The 13,845-nt window shown below is 36.8% G+C and overlaps 1 protein-coding gene across 1 annotated transcript in view; it reads left to right on the top strand.

The window, feature by feature from the left end:
• The first annotated feature begins 2,452 nt into the window (after positions 1 to 2,452).
• The window catches only part of LOC121233941, a 54,101-nt gene continuing 42,708 nt past the window's right edge, over positions 2,453 to 13,845 (top strand). Inside the window, 3 exon segments of the mRNA XM_041129717.1 lie at positions 2,453 to 2,603; positions 4,606 to 5,631; positions 12,446 to 12,561. Coding sequence (XP_040985651.1) covers positions 4,781 to 5,631; positions 12,446 to 12,561 — 967 coding nt within the window. The 5' untranslated portion in view covers positions 2,453 to 2,603; positions 4,606 to 4,780.

Here is a 13,845-nt window from a genome sequence, read left to right as displayed (position 1 = left end):
AGGTCATGATGTTTCTCGTCAAAATTTAACTACAATAGTTTGATAAATAAGTAGTAAACCAGTTCTTTTTGCCACAAAATAGATAAATTTTTTTGATATGGTTTTTTTTTTTTTTTTTTTTGTACTTTTACATTTTTTAATTTCTATTATTTTTATTTTATCTTAATATAATTTTATGTTTATTTCATGTTTTTATATTGTTCTAACAATTATATCTATTTTGTTTCAAATATTACATGTCAATAAAAAAAAAAGAAGAAGCAGTAAAACCATTCTTTTTGCGACAAATGTGAAATGTACACATATTGAATCATGGATTCATTAACTATGAAAGCGATCTACAAGAAATGTTAACTTCAAGGAGCAGTTTTAGATCATCATAAATTTCTTCTATGTGAGGTCTTTATTTAATCACTCTTTTTTTAAAAAATTTACGCTATACTTACTCACGGTTGTAAATAAATATCATTTATTTATATAATATTCCAAAATAATTAATACAGGTGTCCCATGAATGATAACATAATCCGAGCGACCGTGGCCCACCAATGTAATAAAAAAAAAAAACGGTCGTGATGATGTTGAGTGCTCAAAGACCCAAAGACCCATATGTCCCTATCTTCCTCTAAATATCTTTTTTTACCTCATACCCTTTTGAAAGCGGGAAAGAGATCTTATCGCATTTTTCCAAAGTTGTTCGTTTCTTAATTTTGAAATGTGATATTTATAATTGTAAAGTGTATAAATATAATATAATTTTATTAAAATGTAAATAAATATTGAATTTATATAAAAAATTAATTTTTTAATAATAAATTATACTCTTCTTAAAAATAATAATATAGTACTTGTATATTTTACAACTGTATGTGACATTATTTTTATAAATTATATGTCATTTTGTATATCACGTCCAAACCATTAATTTGAACCATATTATTGTTCATCTATTGAAAGCTCATAAAATGTACTTTTTTTCTTAGAATCAAACTATCATGCGTTAGGTAATCTATTTTTATATGCAAGTGAGACGGATGAACACTTTTTAAATGGATTAGAAGAAGTTTCCAATCCTCCAACCCAATATGTGATAATTTTTTTTTTTAAAGTAATGTTAAAAATATGTTTATCACGTGCCCAATAGATATGTGACAAATTTAAAGAGTTTCCCCTAACCTAGTTTTGAGAAAAACTTTGTCTAAGATTTAATACATTACAAGTGGGACAAAGTTTTTCACTAAGATGAGTCGGAGGAAGTTTCCTCCTCCGACTCGTTTATAAATATACAAGTTTTCGTTAAGCATGTGATTAGTACATGTTTTTTTAGTTTTTATTTAAAAAATTATTATGTGCCCATTCATTTTAAAAAAATAAAAATCTCTATTTACCTAACATGATTTGATTTGAAAGAAAAATTATAAAATTTGAATATTATAAATTAAATTTTATCATTTAAGTGATATAAATATGAAAAAGATATTTGCAACCGTGAATTGTGTAACTGTTGCGTAATCGCTTTAAAAAAGATAAATAAAATATGAAATTCATATAAAAAAAACTATTTTTTTAATAGTGTATCTAATTCTTTTTCAAAGTAATTACACGATGTTTACGTATTTTACAATTATATATAGAATTACTCAATAAATATTGTGTTCTACCCACGGCTTGCAAATAGAAGAATTCACATGTATCATTTTTTTTGAAATGAATTGGAGGAAACTCTATCCTTAAATACGCTAGTTTAGATATAACATTTGCAGTATAAGATTGTAAATAATATTTAAAAAGTGTAAAATGTATTTTATTTTAAAAATTAGTTTTGCACTTGAAGGTAGTACTAACTACTAATTTATAGGAGTTAAATTACTAAAACAGTAACGAATTTTACACTTTTATTGGTTTTGCTCCATTAATTTTTAATTTCTCCGTTTTAAACCTCAGATTTTAGCGTATCCGGCGTGGTCAGTTAGATTTTTTTAGTAAAAATATGATAAAAATACATAATTAACAAAAATTCGAAGCCCAATAAATAAAGAAAAATTTTACACAACTTCCACACATCACACTTTTTTTAATTTTTATTATTATTTTCTTTTATAAAATATTTAATATATGAATAATGAATAAAAGAATTGAATTAATTTAAAAAGAATAATTTATTATTTTTTTAAAAATATTAAAAAATTAAAAAATTTTAAAAAAATATAATATGTGAAGATTAAAGAGGTTGTGTAGTATTTCTAGTAAAAAAACCATAAAATCAAAAATAACAAAAAAGAACAGAATGAACGTATGCAAATTATTAATTTACCAATGAGGGGTTTCACTCAAACCCAAGAAGAATGGTAATCCCGAAATATCTGGCAAAAAGGAAGGGTTAATGATATGAAGAGTTCTGCTTCCGAAAAAACACGCGCGTCAATCTCTATCGGTGTCCAGCTATTATGCGATATGCGAACGTAACTTGGACTTGTACAGAGTCCAGACTCCCTCTCTCTTCCACACACTTCAGTGGCTTTTCTCCGCTCAATCAATGGTGTTTTTATATGTATATGACAACGAAAAGCTAAGAGACAAAGCGCAGACCATTTCTGGCCCAGGTAGAGTCTTAAAGTTTCACGCAGATCGAAGTTTCCCATACATTCTGCTGGAAATTTCCACTTTTTTTCCCCCCCCTTCTCTCTCGCTTTCTCGCCAGCCAAACGGTAAAGTTCTCTAACTCCCTGTCCGAGTATTTCATTTGAGCTTTTGCGCTGGAAGCTGTGTCATTTGTAAATTGCTCGAGATTTTGGTGTTTTTTCATCCTAATTCCGTGGCTGAAATGTGATTTTCTCTCTAGCTCTAATTTTGTTGTTGAACTTCGATGTCAACTTTCGGTGAGGAGTTTTTTAACTGAGGGCATATGAGCGCGCGCACGCACGCAAATGTGTGCTTTTGAAAAGATCGGCAGTGGCATTTGCATGACTGATTGACAAATGTTTTGATATCGTTACACATAATTTTTTTCTCCTCTGGTGAATGTTCTTTCTCTGTCTCTTCAAATGAGTAATGTGTGGACCATGAAACGGAAACTTGTATCAATAAATGATCATTTCAAATATCGTTTTGCATATTGAATTGTGGTTGATTCTTGTGATGACTGAACAGTAAAGGAAATGCTTTCAATTTACTTCGTTTAGTTGTGCTTGGAAATTTCATCGTGAAGTTTTCCTTAATTAAAATCACTCGGCAAAACGCTTTATAATATGGAGTAAAAATTAGTCCGCTGTGGATGTTTGATGTAAGCTTGATTAGCGTACTGTGGGTTAAGACAGGTGTAATGTAAACTCTATGGGCCTTTTAGTTGATCCAGGATTTTTCAATGCAGCTTTGCAATCATTGCATCTAGTACTAGTACTTCTCAGGTCCTTTGTGTACTAGATTTGTTGAAACATGCCTGTAAAGGCTGAGATACCACACCGGTAACCTATAGCATTGGGGTGAAAGTCTTGAGACAGGGCTAAAATGACAAGTGCACTTTAGTTTCACTCATGTCCATAGACTAGTTTGGATAGTGCTTGCAGTATGAGGCATTGTCTAAGTTAGTCCAAATCATTCGTATAACTGCTAGGCACGCAAAAATAAAATTGCTAGTGCCTCTAAACTTCCCTACAATGTTAATTATTTCCATTTCGTTTTTACCTAACTAGTGACTGAACTGAGTCTTGAAGTACTAGCTGTTACATACATCATGGTACTGAAAAGTTACTTGTTCTCACCTTTTCCTCTTTACTTTCTATATTCACATATACTTCTACAAAGAAGCCTCCTTTGTTTTGTCTAAGGAATGGATGGTGTTCCTAATATTCCAAAAAAGTTCTGGATTTGGTTTGCTTGGGTCATGGCCAGTTAGAGTTGTGGATCAATTTTATGCATGGAGAGGATTAGGGGGCAACCTGCAAATCGTGGATGTGTTGAAGATGGTTCCTACTTGCCTCATTGGGTGCATTTGAAATGAAAGGAATGATAGAATCTTTGAGAACCGTCAAAGAACGGTGGAGGGGCTCAATTTTTTTTTATTGATACTCTTCTATCTTGGACTCCTTCATAGATTTTAATGGCTCAATTCTACGTTATTTTCTTGTATCTTTAGCCTCTATCTAGCATTTCTTTTGAATTCTTCCCATGTACTTGAGTTGTGCCTTAGCTCTTATTAATAAAGAATTATTAATTATAAAAAATATCCAAAAAAAGGAAGTTGCCTCTTTACTGCAGTGCTACCATGTTCTTAGGAGATCTTCCATTTTTTTTTTCCACATATAGCTCCATTGTTGTTTAGTTGTTCCTTGATTTGCGTATCATTTTGTTCAACATGTTACATGTTAGCTTCACATTTGTCACAGATGCTGTTCAGAAAACTTCTTTATTCTTATAATCTTCTCAAAAGTTCATTTCCCATTGATTGCCAACTTTGGACCTTAAAACTTGATTCACAAGCTCATTTTTATTTTGGTTGCAAGTTACATTCTCCAGATTCCCACATTGTGAGATTTTTTATGTTTAAGTTCCTGCTTGTTCATATTCTCATTTGCCAAGTTATTTCTTGTTGATGGTATTATTCAGGATTCGGAACATCTGGCTATAGGATTTCATGAATGCTGAAGATGGTTTAAAGCAACTTGATATTTTTCTGATAAGTGTACGACATACTACCTGTTGATATTGAGTTGGAACCCATAATTTATGTGAAGTTTTATGAGAGTCTGACAGAAAATCTTATTATTACTTGTCTTGAGGGATGATGCATCTTATGCTAATGCACGGTTACCTTTGTTGGGGCATTCTGTTGGGGCATCCTTTTGTATCTGGGCTTAGTCTTGGCTCAGGGCAGCATAGAGGCGGAGGATCTGGGGCAGAAGGCTGGTCAAGTGATTTTGGTTCAGCTTTACGTAATGGTTCTGAAACCAGCATCTATAAACATGTCAAAAGATCAAGCTTTTCATCCCAGCCTAATAATAATTCAGTATCTTGTGAGGATCTGGAAGGTGTTGGCTCATTTAATACCACCTGCTTGCTAAACTCAAATTTTCGGTTGAATTCTGATCTTTACATCTATGGTACTGGAAACCTAGAGATTCTCCCGCACGTTTCAATTGAGTGTCCTATTCAAGGTTGCGTTATTGTTTTTAACATGTCCGGAAATGTTAATGTTGGTCAACATGCAACTATTAGTGCTGGTTCTATAATATTTTCTGCTGCAAATCTGACCCTTGAAAGCAATTCTTCGATTAACTCTACGTCCTTGGGTGGACCACCACCTTCTCAAACTAGTGGTACACCAGTTGGCTATGATGGTGCTGGTGGAGGGCATGGTGGCCGAGGTGCTTCCTGCTTGAAAAATAATGTGACAAAATTCTGGGGTGGTGATGTTTATGCTTGGTCATCTTTGTCTGAACCCTGGAGTTATGGGAGTAAGGGTGGTGGCACATCTGCTGAAAAGCCATTTGGTGGGAATGGCGGAGGACGTGTTAAGCTTCTTGTCAAGGATATTCTATATTTAAATGGATCTATAACTGCAGAAGGTGGGGATGGAGGACAAAAAGGGGGAGGTGGATCTGGTGGAAGTATCTTTGTACATGCTGTAAAGCTGTGAGTACAAAATTGGTGCTCTTGAAAAGCATCACATAATTTATAAAATTGTATTATTGGTTCTCACACACTTACCACACATGCACACACTCCACAGATAAGATTCATTTGTCAAAGGTAGAGATCAAATATTTGGATAGAACCTTAGCTTATGTTGTTACTAATAACTACTAGTTATAAAGGGCACTCTTTTATTTTTATTTTTATTTTTGACAAGTAATAGGTAAAGTTTATTGATACGAATGAAATATGCATAACCCGTGTACACAAGGAGTATACAAAAGAACACCTAAATACATTCTAGGAATGATAGATTGAGGACAAGAAGTCATGAGCATTGTTCCCATTAAGTACAATAGCTGAAAACCAAAGCAATAGTGTGTACAAAAAAATTCTGAAGCTCCGCCATTGTGCGCTCCCTATCTTCAAAGCACCGCTCATTCCTTTCTGCACAAATATATCACATAATGCACAGCGGAATCATCTTCCACACTGCCGCCACTTGAGGACAACCTTGAATCTCCTTCCAACAAGTCAGTAAATCAACCACCCTCAATCGCATTACCCAAGCGACGTCAACTCTTCTAAAGATCTCATCCCACATCACACTTGTCACCTCACAATGCAAAAATAAGTGATCCACTGATTCTCCTTGCTTTTTACACAATTAGCACCAATATGTCACAATGAGTCCTCTTTTCCTCAAGTTGTCTGTAGTCAAAATCTTCCCAAGAACAGCAGTCCATATGAAGAAAGCTACTTTAGAAGGCACACGAGACCTCCAAATATTCTTCCACGGGAATGGAGCATTACCTTGTGATGCCAATATTTTGTAATACTCCCTGACTGTAAACTTCCTACTACCTTTGGACCTCCACTACATCCTATCCCCTTGTGCCGTAGTGTTTCCCGTGGAGTATATCAATCTGAAAAATTCTGAAAGTGTGCAATTCCCAATCATGAATATCCCTACTAAATAGGACATTCCACTGGTGAGAACCATAAGAAAATACCTGCAGATCAGAAGCATCCCTATTGGCTGCAATATGATAGATATCTAGAAAGCCCTATCAAGAGCGCAATCTCTACACCAAACATTATGTCAAAACTTGATTTTGGTGCCCTCTCCAGCCACAAAACGGATATGGTTTTCGAAACTCTGCCATCCCCTCCTAATAAATTTCCATAAGACCACGCCATACCCCCTTCACTTTGTTGGAGCACCAACCCCCCCAAGCACTACCGTGTCTAGAGTCTATAACTTCCTTCCACAGTGAATCCCCCTCCAAGTGGTATCTCCATAACCATTTCCCCAATAAAGCTTTATTGAAAGTCCTCAAGTTGCACGCTCCCAAGCCACCATTCGAAATTGGAGAACAAATTTTCTTCCACTTAAAAAGATGGATTTTTGGTTCCTCCCCCATTCCCCCCACAAAAAGGTCCGAAATAATTTCTCAATCCTATTCGCCATCCCTGCAGGCAAAGGAAATAGAGATAAGAAGCAAGTGGGGAGGTTGGTTAACGTGCTCTTAATTAGAGTGAGTGGACTCCCTTTCGATAAATATAACCGTTTCCAACAAGCCAACCTTTTCTCTACTTTCTCCACAACCCCATCCCAAATAGCTCTAGTCTTAAAGGTCACCCCCAATGGTAGGCCTAAATATTTCATAGGCAAGGATGACACTTTACAATCCAGAAGGCTTGTCAGGCTATTGATACTAGGCACCACATGCACTTCAATCATCTCGGACTTACCAAGGTTCACTTTAAGCCCTGACACGGCTTCAAAACATAACAAAAGTGCTCATAAATTTGGAATCTGGCCATGATCTGCTTCACAAAAAAGGAGAGTATCATCTACAAATAAGAGATGCGAGATTATGATAGAGCCATTAGTTCCATTACCCACTGAAAATCCAGATAAAAAACCACCACCCACAGTAGCCTTCACCATTCGGCCAAGTGTCTCCATAACGATAACAAAAAGTAGAGGAGATAATGGGTTCCCTTGCCTCAATCCACGAGAACAGTTAAAAAAATAGCAGGGGTGCCATTAACTAATACCGAGAAGCGAGCGGTAGAGACACAATGTCGAATCCATAAAATCCACCTATTGCCAAAGCCACACCTCCCGAGCAAGTATAAAAGAAATTCTCAATTCACATGATCATAAGCCTTTTCCATGTTATGCTTGCATAGAATACCTATAACTCCCTCCCGCAACCTATGATCCAAGCACTTATTGGCAATAAGAACTGAATCGAGGATTTGTCTTCCCCGAATAAATGCATTTTGAGGCTTAGAAATAATTTGTTCCAATACCGGGCTAAGCCGATTTGCAAGAACCTTCAAAATGATCTTGTACACTCCACTCACAAGGCTTATGGGGTGGAAATCCTCAACTGCCATAGCCCTATGTTTCTTCGGTATGAGGGCAATGAACGTCACATTGAGGCATTTCTCAAATTTTTTGAAATAGTGGAATTCAAGGAAAACCTGCATAACATCACATTTCACAATATCCCAACAAACTTGAAAGAACCCCATCGAAAAGACATTTGGACCCGGCGCTTTATCTTTTGCCATACCGCAAATGACCTTATGAATCTCGTCTTCGTCAAAACGTCTTTCCAACCAACTCGCACTTTGCAGATCAATAGACTCAAATAAAAATCATCAAGCTTCCGCCTCCAGCACAATATGGTTTTCTAATTTAGAGGGGGAAGAGAGCACTTGAGTACTTTAGTGAAGTGTCTCAATAACATTGTTGCGCCTATGTGAATTAGCCACTTTATGGAAGAATTTCGTACATTTATCACCTTCCTTTAGTCCGAGTGCCCTGGATTTTTGGCGCCACGAAGTCTCCTCTATCAACAACACCCTCTCCAGTTCTGTCACAACCGAACTCTTCCTCAATAATACCTCCTCCGAGGTGTCTCCCAACAATTCCCTCCCCTCTAACTCCTGTAACTCCTCCTTAAGGGTAGTCTTCTGGTCATCAATGTTGTCAAAAACTTCGAAGTTCCACTTCTTTAGATCTTGCTTCAAAGTCTTAAGCTTATTTGCAAGAATGAAACTAGGAGTGCCAGTGAACTGATAAGAAGACCACCATGAATGCACCTTCTTTGTAAAACCATTAGCTGCTAGTCACATATTTTCAAACTTGAAATACTGGCGTCTTCCATGAACACCTCCACAGTCTAACAAAATAGGAAAATGGTCTGAGCAAACTTGGGTTAATCTTTTTTGACACATCTTCGGAAAGTGGGCCTCCCACGATGGGGAGACGAGGAACCGATCCAATCTGGACCAACCCCGGCTATTTGACCATGTGAACTCGCCCCCGACAAGGGGAAGGTCCATGAGGTCCAAATCAAATATGAACTTAGAGAACTCCTCCATGGCCAAGGAGTTGCGATGGCTCCCTGATCGCTCACTGGGAAAGTGGGTAATATTGAAATCCCCACCCATATACCATGACACATCCCATAAATAATATAGACCCCTCCCAACTCCTCCCAAAGTCTTCTCCTATGTCCATCCATGTTTGGCCCATAGGTGCCTACAAAAGCCCGCTCCCACCCATCTTCAACATTTTTAAATAAACTAGCGACCGAGAAATTCCCAATACACTTCTCAACCGCCTCCACTACTCTTTTATCCCACATTAAAAGAATACCGCCTGAAGCTCCCCTAGAAGCCAAATAAGATCAGCCAAAGGACACCCCCACAAACTATGAATGATTCTTCTATCAATAACTTGCAATTTTGTTTCTTGGAAACACAAAACATCAACCTTCCACGCCCGCAATAAAGATTTTATGCAAAGGCGCTTGTTGCAATCATTAAGCCCTCGCACGTTCGAAAAAAGGATCTTAGGTTTCATTCACAAAAAGAGCACCCCTCCCTTTCAATCCATCCCTTCCGCCACTCCCCTCCTTTGCTACATAATTAATGGTACATTTGAGCCTTTTGAGTTCTCTATTTCTCTTTGTGGTTGATTTCAGATGACCCTCTTCAATAGCTACAAGGAGGGCCCTAAACTACTCTTCGAAGCCTACACAAGAAATCCCAATACAAGTTTGTATCTCCTCAACCTTCTTAAAAACCCACTCTGATATAAACTTCTCTGAGTTTGGGCTGGGTGGTATCGTGCATAGTGGGGTTGGTTCAGTAGTTACCCCATCAATGCACTCTCCATCACAGGGAATCAATTGCAGGTTCGATTCATCTGACACCATCCAGAAAACTGCTCCATTCTCGGGTCCTTGGCAGAAGAGTTGGGACCATGACTGGATGCCATGGTCAAGCCAACACTGTTATGAAGCTGTGTATTATTTATAGGCACTGGTCTGGAAAAAGTGCTTGTATTTAGCAAAAGTAGTAGGTTTATGAAAGTTTAGCTTATACTTGATACATGATACAATCAATTATTTTTACCAATTTGGATTAAAATATGTGGTTTAAATTTTTACCTAAATTAGAAATCGCATTGGCCATATTTGATTTTTTATTTCTTATTATGCTTTTCTTTTCCTATTTTTACCATGGGAACAAGAGTCTCTACACTTTCAAGCTGCATATGCATAACTGGAGTATATACTATTGTCTATGTTAGCAAGAATTCATTTTTACTCCATTGGCCTTCCTCTGTCGTCTTATTTTAGAATTGCCCCTCTAATTTTAGAATTGTCTTTATTTTTTCTGTTTTGGTGTCACAAAGCTTGGCCAGTTCCCAGTAAAGAGAGGCCCTAATCTGTCAAGGGAACATCCATCCTAGTGAATTCAATTCTTTAGATAATGGTAATCCTTAGGGGTTGGCTCAAGTGGTAAAGGCTTTGGGCTTGAGGGTATGCTCCCCCTAGGTAGGTCTAAGGTTCAAATTACCTTGGGTGCAAACAATCGTGGCCATCAGACTGGAGGATTTTTCCTTTGAATTACTTGATGTGCACTTGTGAGAAACTCCTTGCCGAGGGCTTGTGCACCCCTGGGGTTAGTCGGGACGCTGTTATTGGACACCAGGTGCCAATAAAAAAAAAATTTAGATAATGGTAAAAAGACTGCATTAAAAGTGATCTCATCTATACTTACATGCAAATTTAATGAACCAATAGGTTTTCCTTGGTTGAGGTTTGGGAGTGCCAGCACTTACTTTGTTTTTAAGAATGACAATGTTACTTGTTACAACTACAAAACAACTAATGAACTACCAACTACCAGAGGTAATGTGTTTGTGTCTAAACACACAACCGCAAGCCTCCTAAGAACTTGAAACTCGCTAGTTATTGAAGTTTCCCAGGTCTTCACTTTTGTTAAAAAGTTTCTATGAGATCTCTATGCATGCACACAAAAATTCCAAATCTAGATAAAAGAAATATATATATATATATATATATATGAATGTAGGTATCCCATATATATTCACATGAAGCTTTCAACAAACCTCTAGTTTGGTGGCACAAAATGTTCCAATTATGGTACATATATGACTTTTGGAGAGCTAAGGTATCTTTTCCTTTCAGCTCGATGACACTCTTCAGTTTTTGGCCTAGTTCATCTAAGTTGTCTCACAAAGATGCGAGCAGTCTAATAGACTGGAATATGCACGAATAGCAGACCCTACGGAACTGTGAATTATTTGCTTATGGCAGTGCTTATGCTGTGTGTGTGAGTCATCATTGACTAATCCTTACCGACTAAGTGACGCCGGATCAGAACAGAAGATTATTCTGACGGCTAGTTAAACAACGGAAGCTAGAGATTGAGATTGAGAAAAATCGCAAACAACGAGAAACTCTGAGATTAAGGTTTTACTATAAAATAAATCAATCATCCCCTTTGAAACCCACAAGCCAGGTTTAAATAGCTAATGAAAAATGACAAAATTGTAATTAAGGCCAAACAATAGAATTCAGAATAAGATAACTATTACTAAAATCTAGCCTAAGAATCTGGAATAAAATCGTAACTAAATATAAATATTACCATAAAAGAAAATTAACCAAACTAAAATTGATGCTTCGGAGGTAAAAAGGGCTGATTTTGGGGTTGACAAAGGGGCCCACCAGGTGAAGGATGGTGATCACAACGTGCGCGATTGGGGTCATATGCGCGAAAAGAGCTTTCTAGATTGGGGTCATATGCGCGATTCTGATATCTGTAGCTAAAGTTATAGTTGAAATACGGATTTCGCCACTTCTCCTCGCCCAACCGAGGGATAAGTCTCCTCGCCCATCCAAGGGATAAGTCTCCTTGCCCAAATCTGCCGCTCCTCGCCCAAATCTTTATCTCTTCCCGCCTCCTTTGCATTGGTCTACCTTCTCTAAGTAGTCCAATGCTTTTAATGTCGTATATGTCAGTTGAGCCTCATCAGCCCTGGATTCGGACTCGGATCCCCCTGCATCGCTAACTAATTTGGGTCACAGGAATTTTCTTCTTGCTTCCACTAAATGATAATTTTTGATAGGCAGTGAAATTCTCTTGAAAACTAGAGGAACAAGTACATCAGGAGGCTTACAAAGTATCTCAAAGCTTGTAAGCTTCTAAAACTACAAAATATTCTTAGTGTGAACAGACTAAGATACATTGTTAACCCAGATCTTTGGAATATGTTTCTTTTTTCATATTTTCAAAACTATTTTATATATATATTCTTTAATAAAGTTGTCATAGGTGAATGGTGTACTAGTTGTATTGTGCTCATTTCATTACAATGGACCTATGTTTTAGTCATAGATAAAGTATAGAAGTAACTAGTTCTGTCAATACTTACACAATTTGTTCTTGACTGTTTGTGTCATGTCTAATCGGATAGGAAGGGATATGGAAGAATAAGTGCAGCAGGTGGGAGGGGATGGGGAGGAGGTGGTGGTGGAAGAATCTCTCTGGATTGTTACAGCATACAAGAAGATGTCAAAGTTACTGTGCATGGTTTGTACTGCTCACAAATCTGTATCTGGTAGTAGAATGCAATGATTAGTCAACTGCTAAATATAGATTTTTTACATGAGTCTCGACTTCCTTATAGATCTGAATTGTTACACAAAAAATTATTATAATGAGCCATTGAAGTTTTTTTTAAACCAATATGTTTTGGCTGCATAATCATCCATAATTATATTTGATAATTAAAGTTAGTGGGGTTAACACTAACTTTGCCACAATATGGAAGGGTGACCCTTATAGGGCAGCATGGAGTTGTTGCAATTGTGTTAGGCTGTTGTGGTGTCTTCAAGATTTGGATCTTAATGATTGAGATCCATCACTATCCATCACTGTTAGTTGATTTTTCAATGTTGGTGTTCTATACTTGAAACAAAGAGCTAATGTTAAGCTTTTTCTGCATATTGGTTTTTGAAACCTTTAATGCTAACCATTGATAAATATATTACTCGTCATAATTCTTCAAGGCTTATTCTTGTCCGAATTGTCACATTTCTGGAAAAAAGTATGCAACTTTAGAACTATTATTTGCTTGAATACTTGTTGTGCTAAACTAATAAGATGACTCTTTTTTCCCCTTTTCTGCAACCTTCCTTTACCCTATTATGTCATAACTTGGACTATATCATTTGTTGCGGTGGTATATTCTGTAGTTAGTTTAAGCATATTCGTGGATTCACATACATGCATGGATGCGTATTGACATACTGGCTACATGCACACACATACAGACAGATACAATAAAAAAACTTCATTGCACAGAGTGACAAACAACTGAAGGCCGTATAATTCTTGCAAGAATGACCAACAAATAAAAAAAGGAAGTTGAGATGCTATATCTACAATTTGCTGGTGTAGATGCCAAGTTCTCCACGACCATCCTGACCAGTCTGCCCAAAAGTGAACAATTAGGTGGACTACCCAGACCCAATTTCTCTACACTGCTACAACCCATCAAAAGTATCAAAGTTTTGCATATCACCTGTACCTATGGTGAGCTACCCTAAGCTTTAGTCCACAGGTCAGATGTCTCATTTGACCAGCCTATGACTTTGATGCGGTGAAGATCTTCCATTCTGCCTACTTCATCTTGTGGTTTTCATAAAGCACGACATTTAAATTAGGATGGGGGGAGTAGATTTTAATACATTCAGTTACAGACAATTTAAAAACAGCTAGCCAGTCAAAGCCTCTTTGTTGCGAGATAATTCATTTTTATGCTGTACCATTGGCATCTTATATATAATCTTGCCAATCTAATGAATCTTTAGG

This window comes from Juglans microcarpa x Juglans regia, chromosome 6D (genome assembly GCF_004785595.1).
Source record: "Juglans microcarpa x Juglans regia isolate MS1-56 chromosome 6D, Jm3101_v1.0, whole genome shotgun sequence".
Taxonomy (NCBI): Eukaryota; Viridiplantae; Streptophyta; class Magnoliopsida; order Fagales; family Juglandaceae; genus Juglans; species Juglans microcarpa x Juglans regia.
Note: the sequence above shows the minus strand (reverse complement) of the source record. Positions and strands in the feature narration are given on the sequence as shown.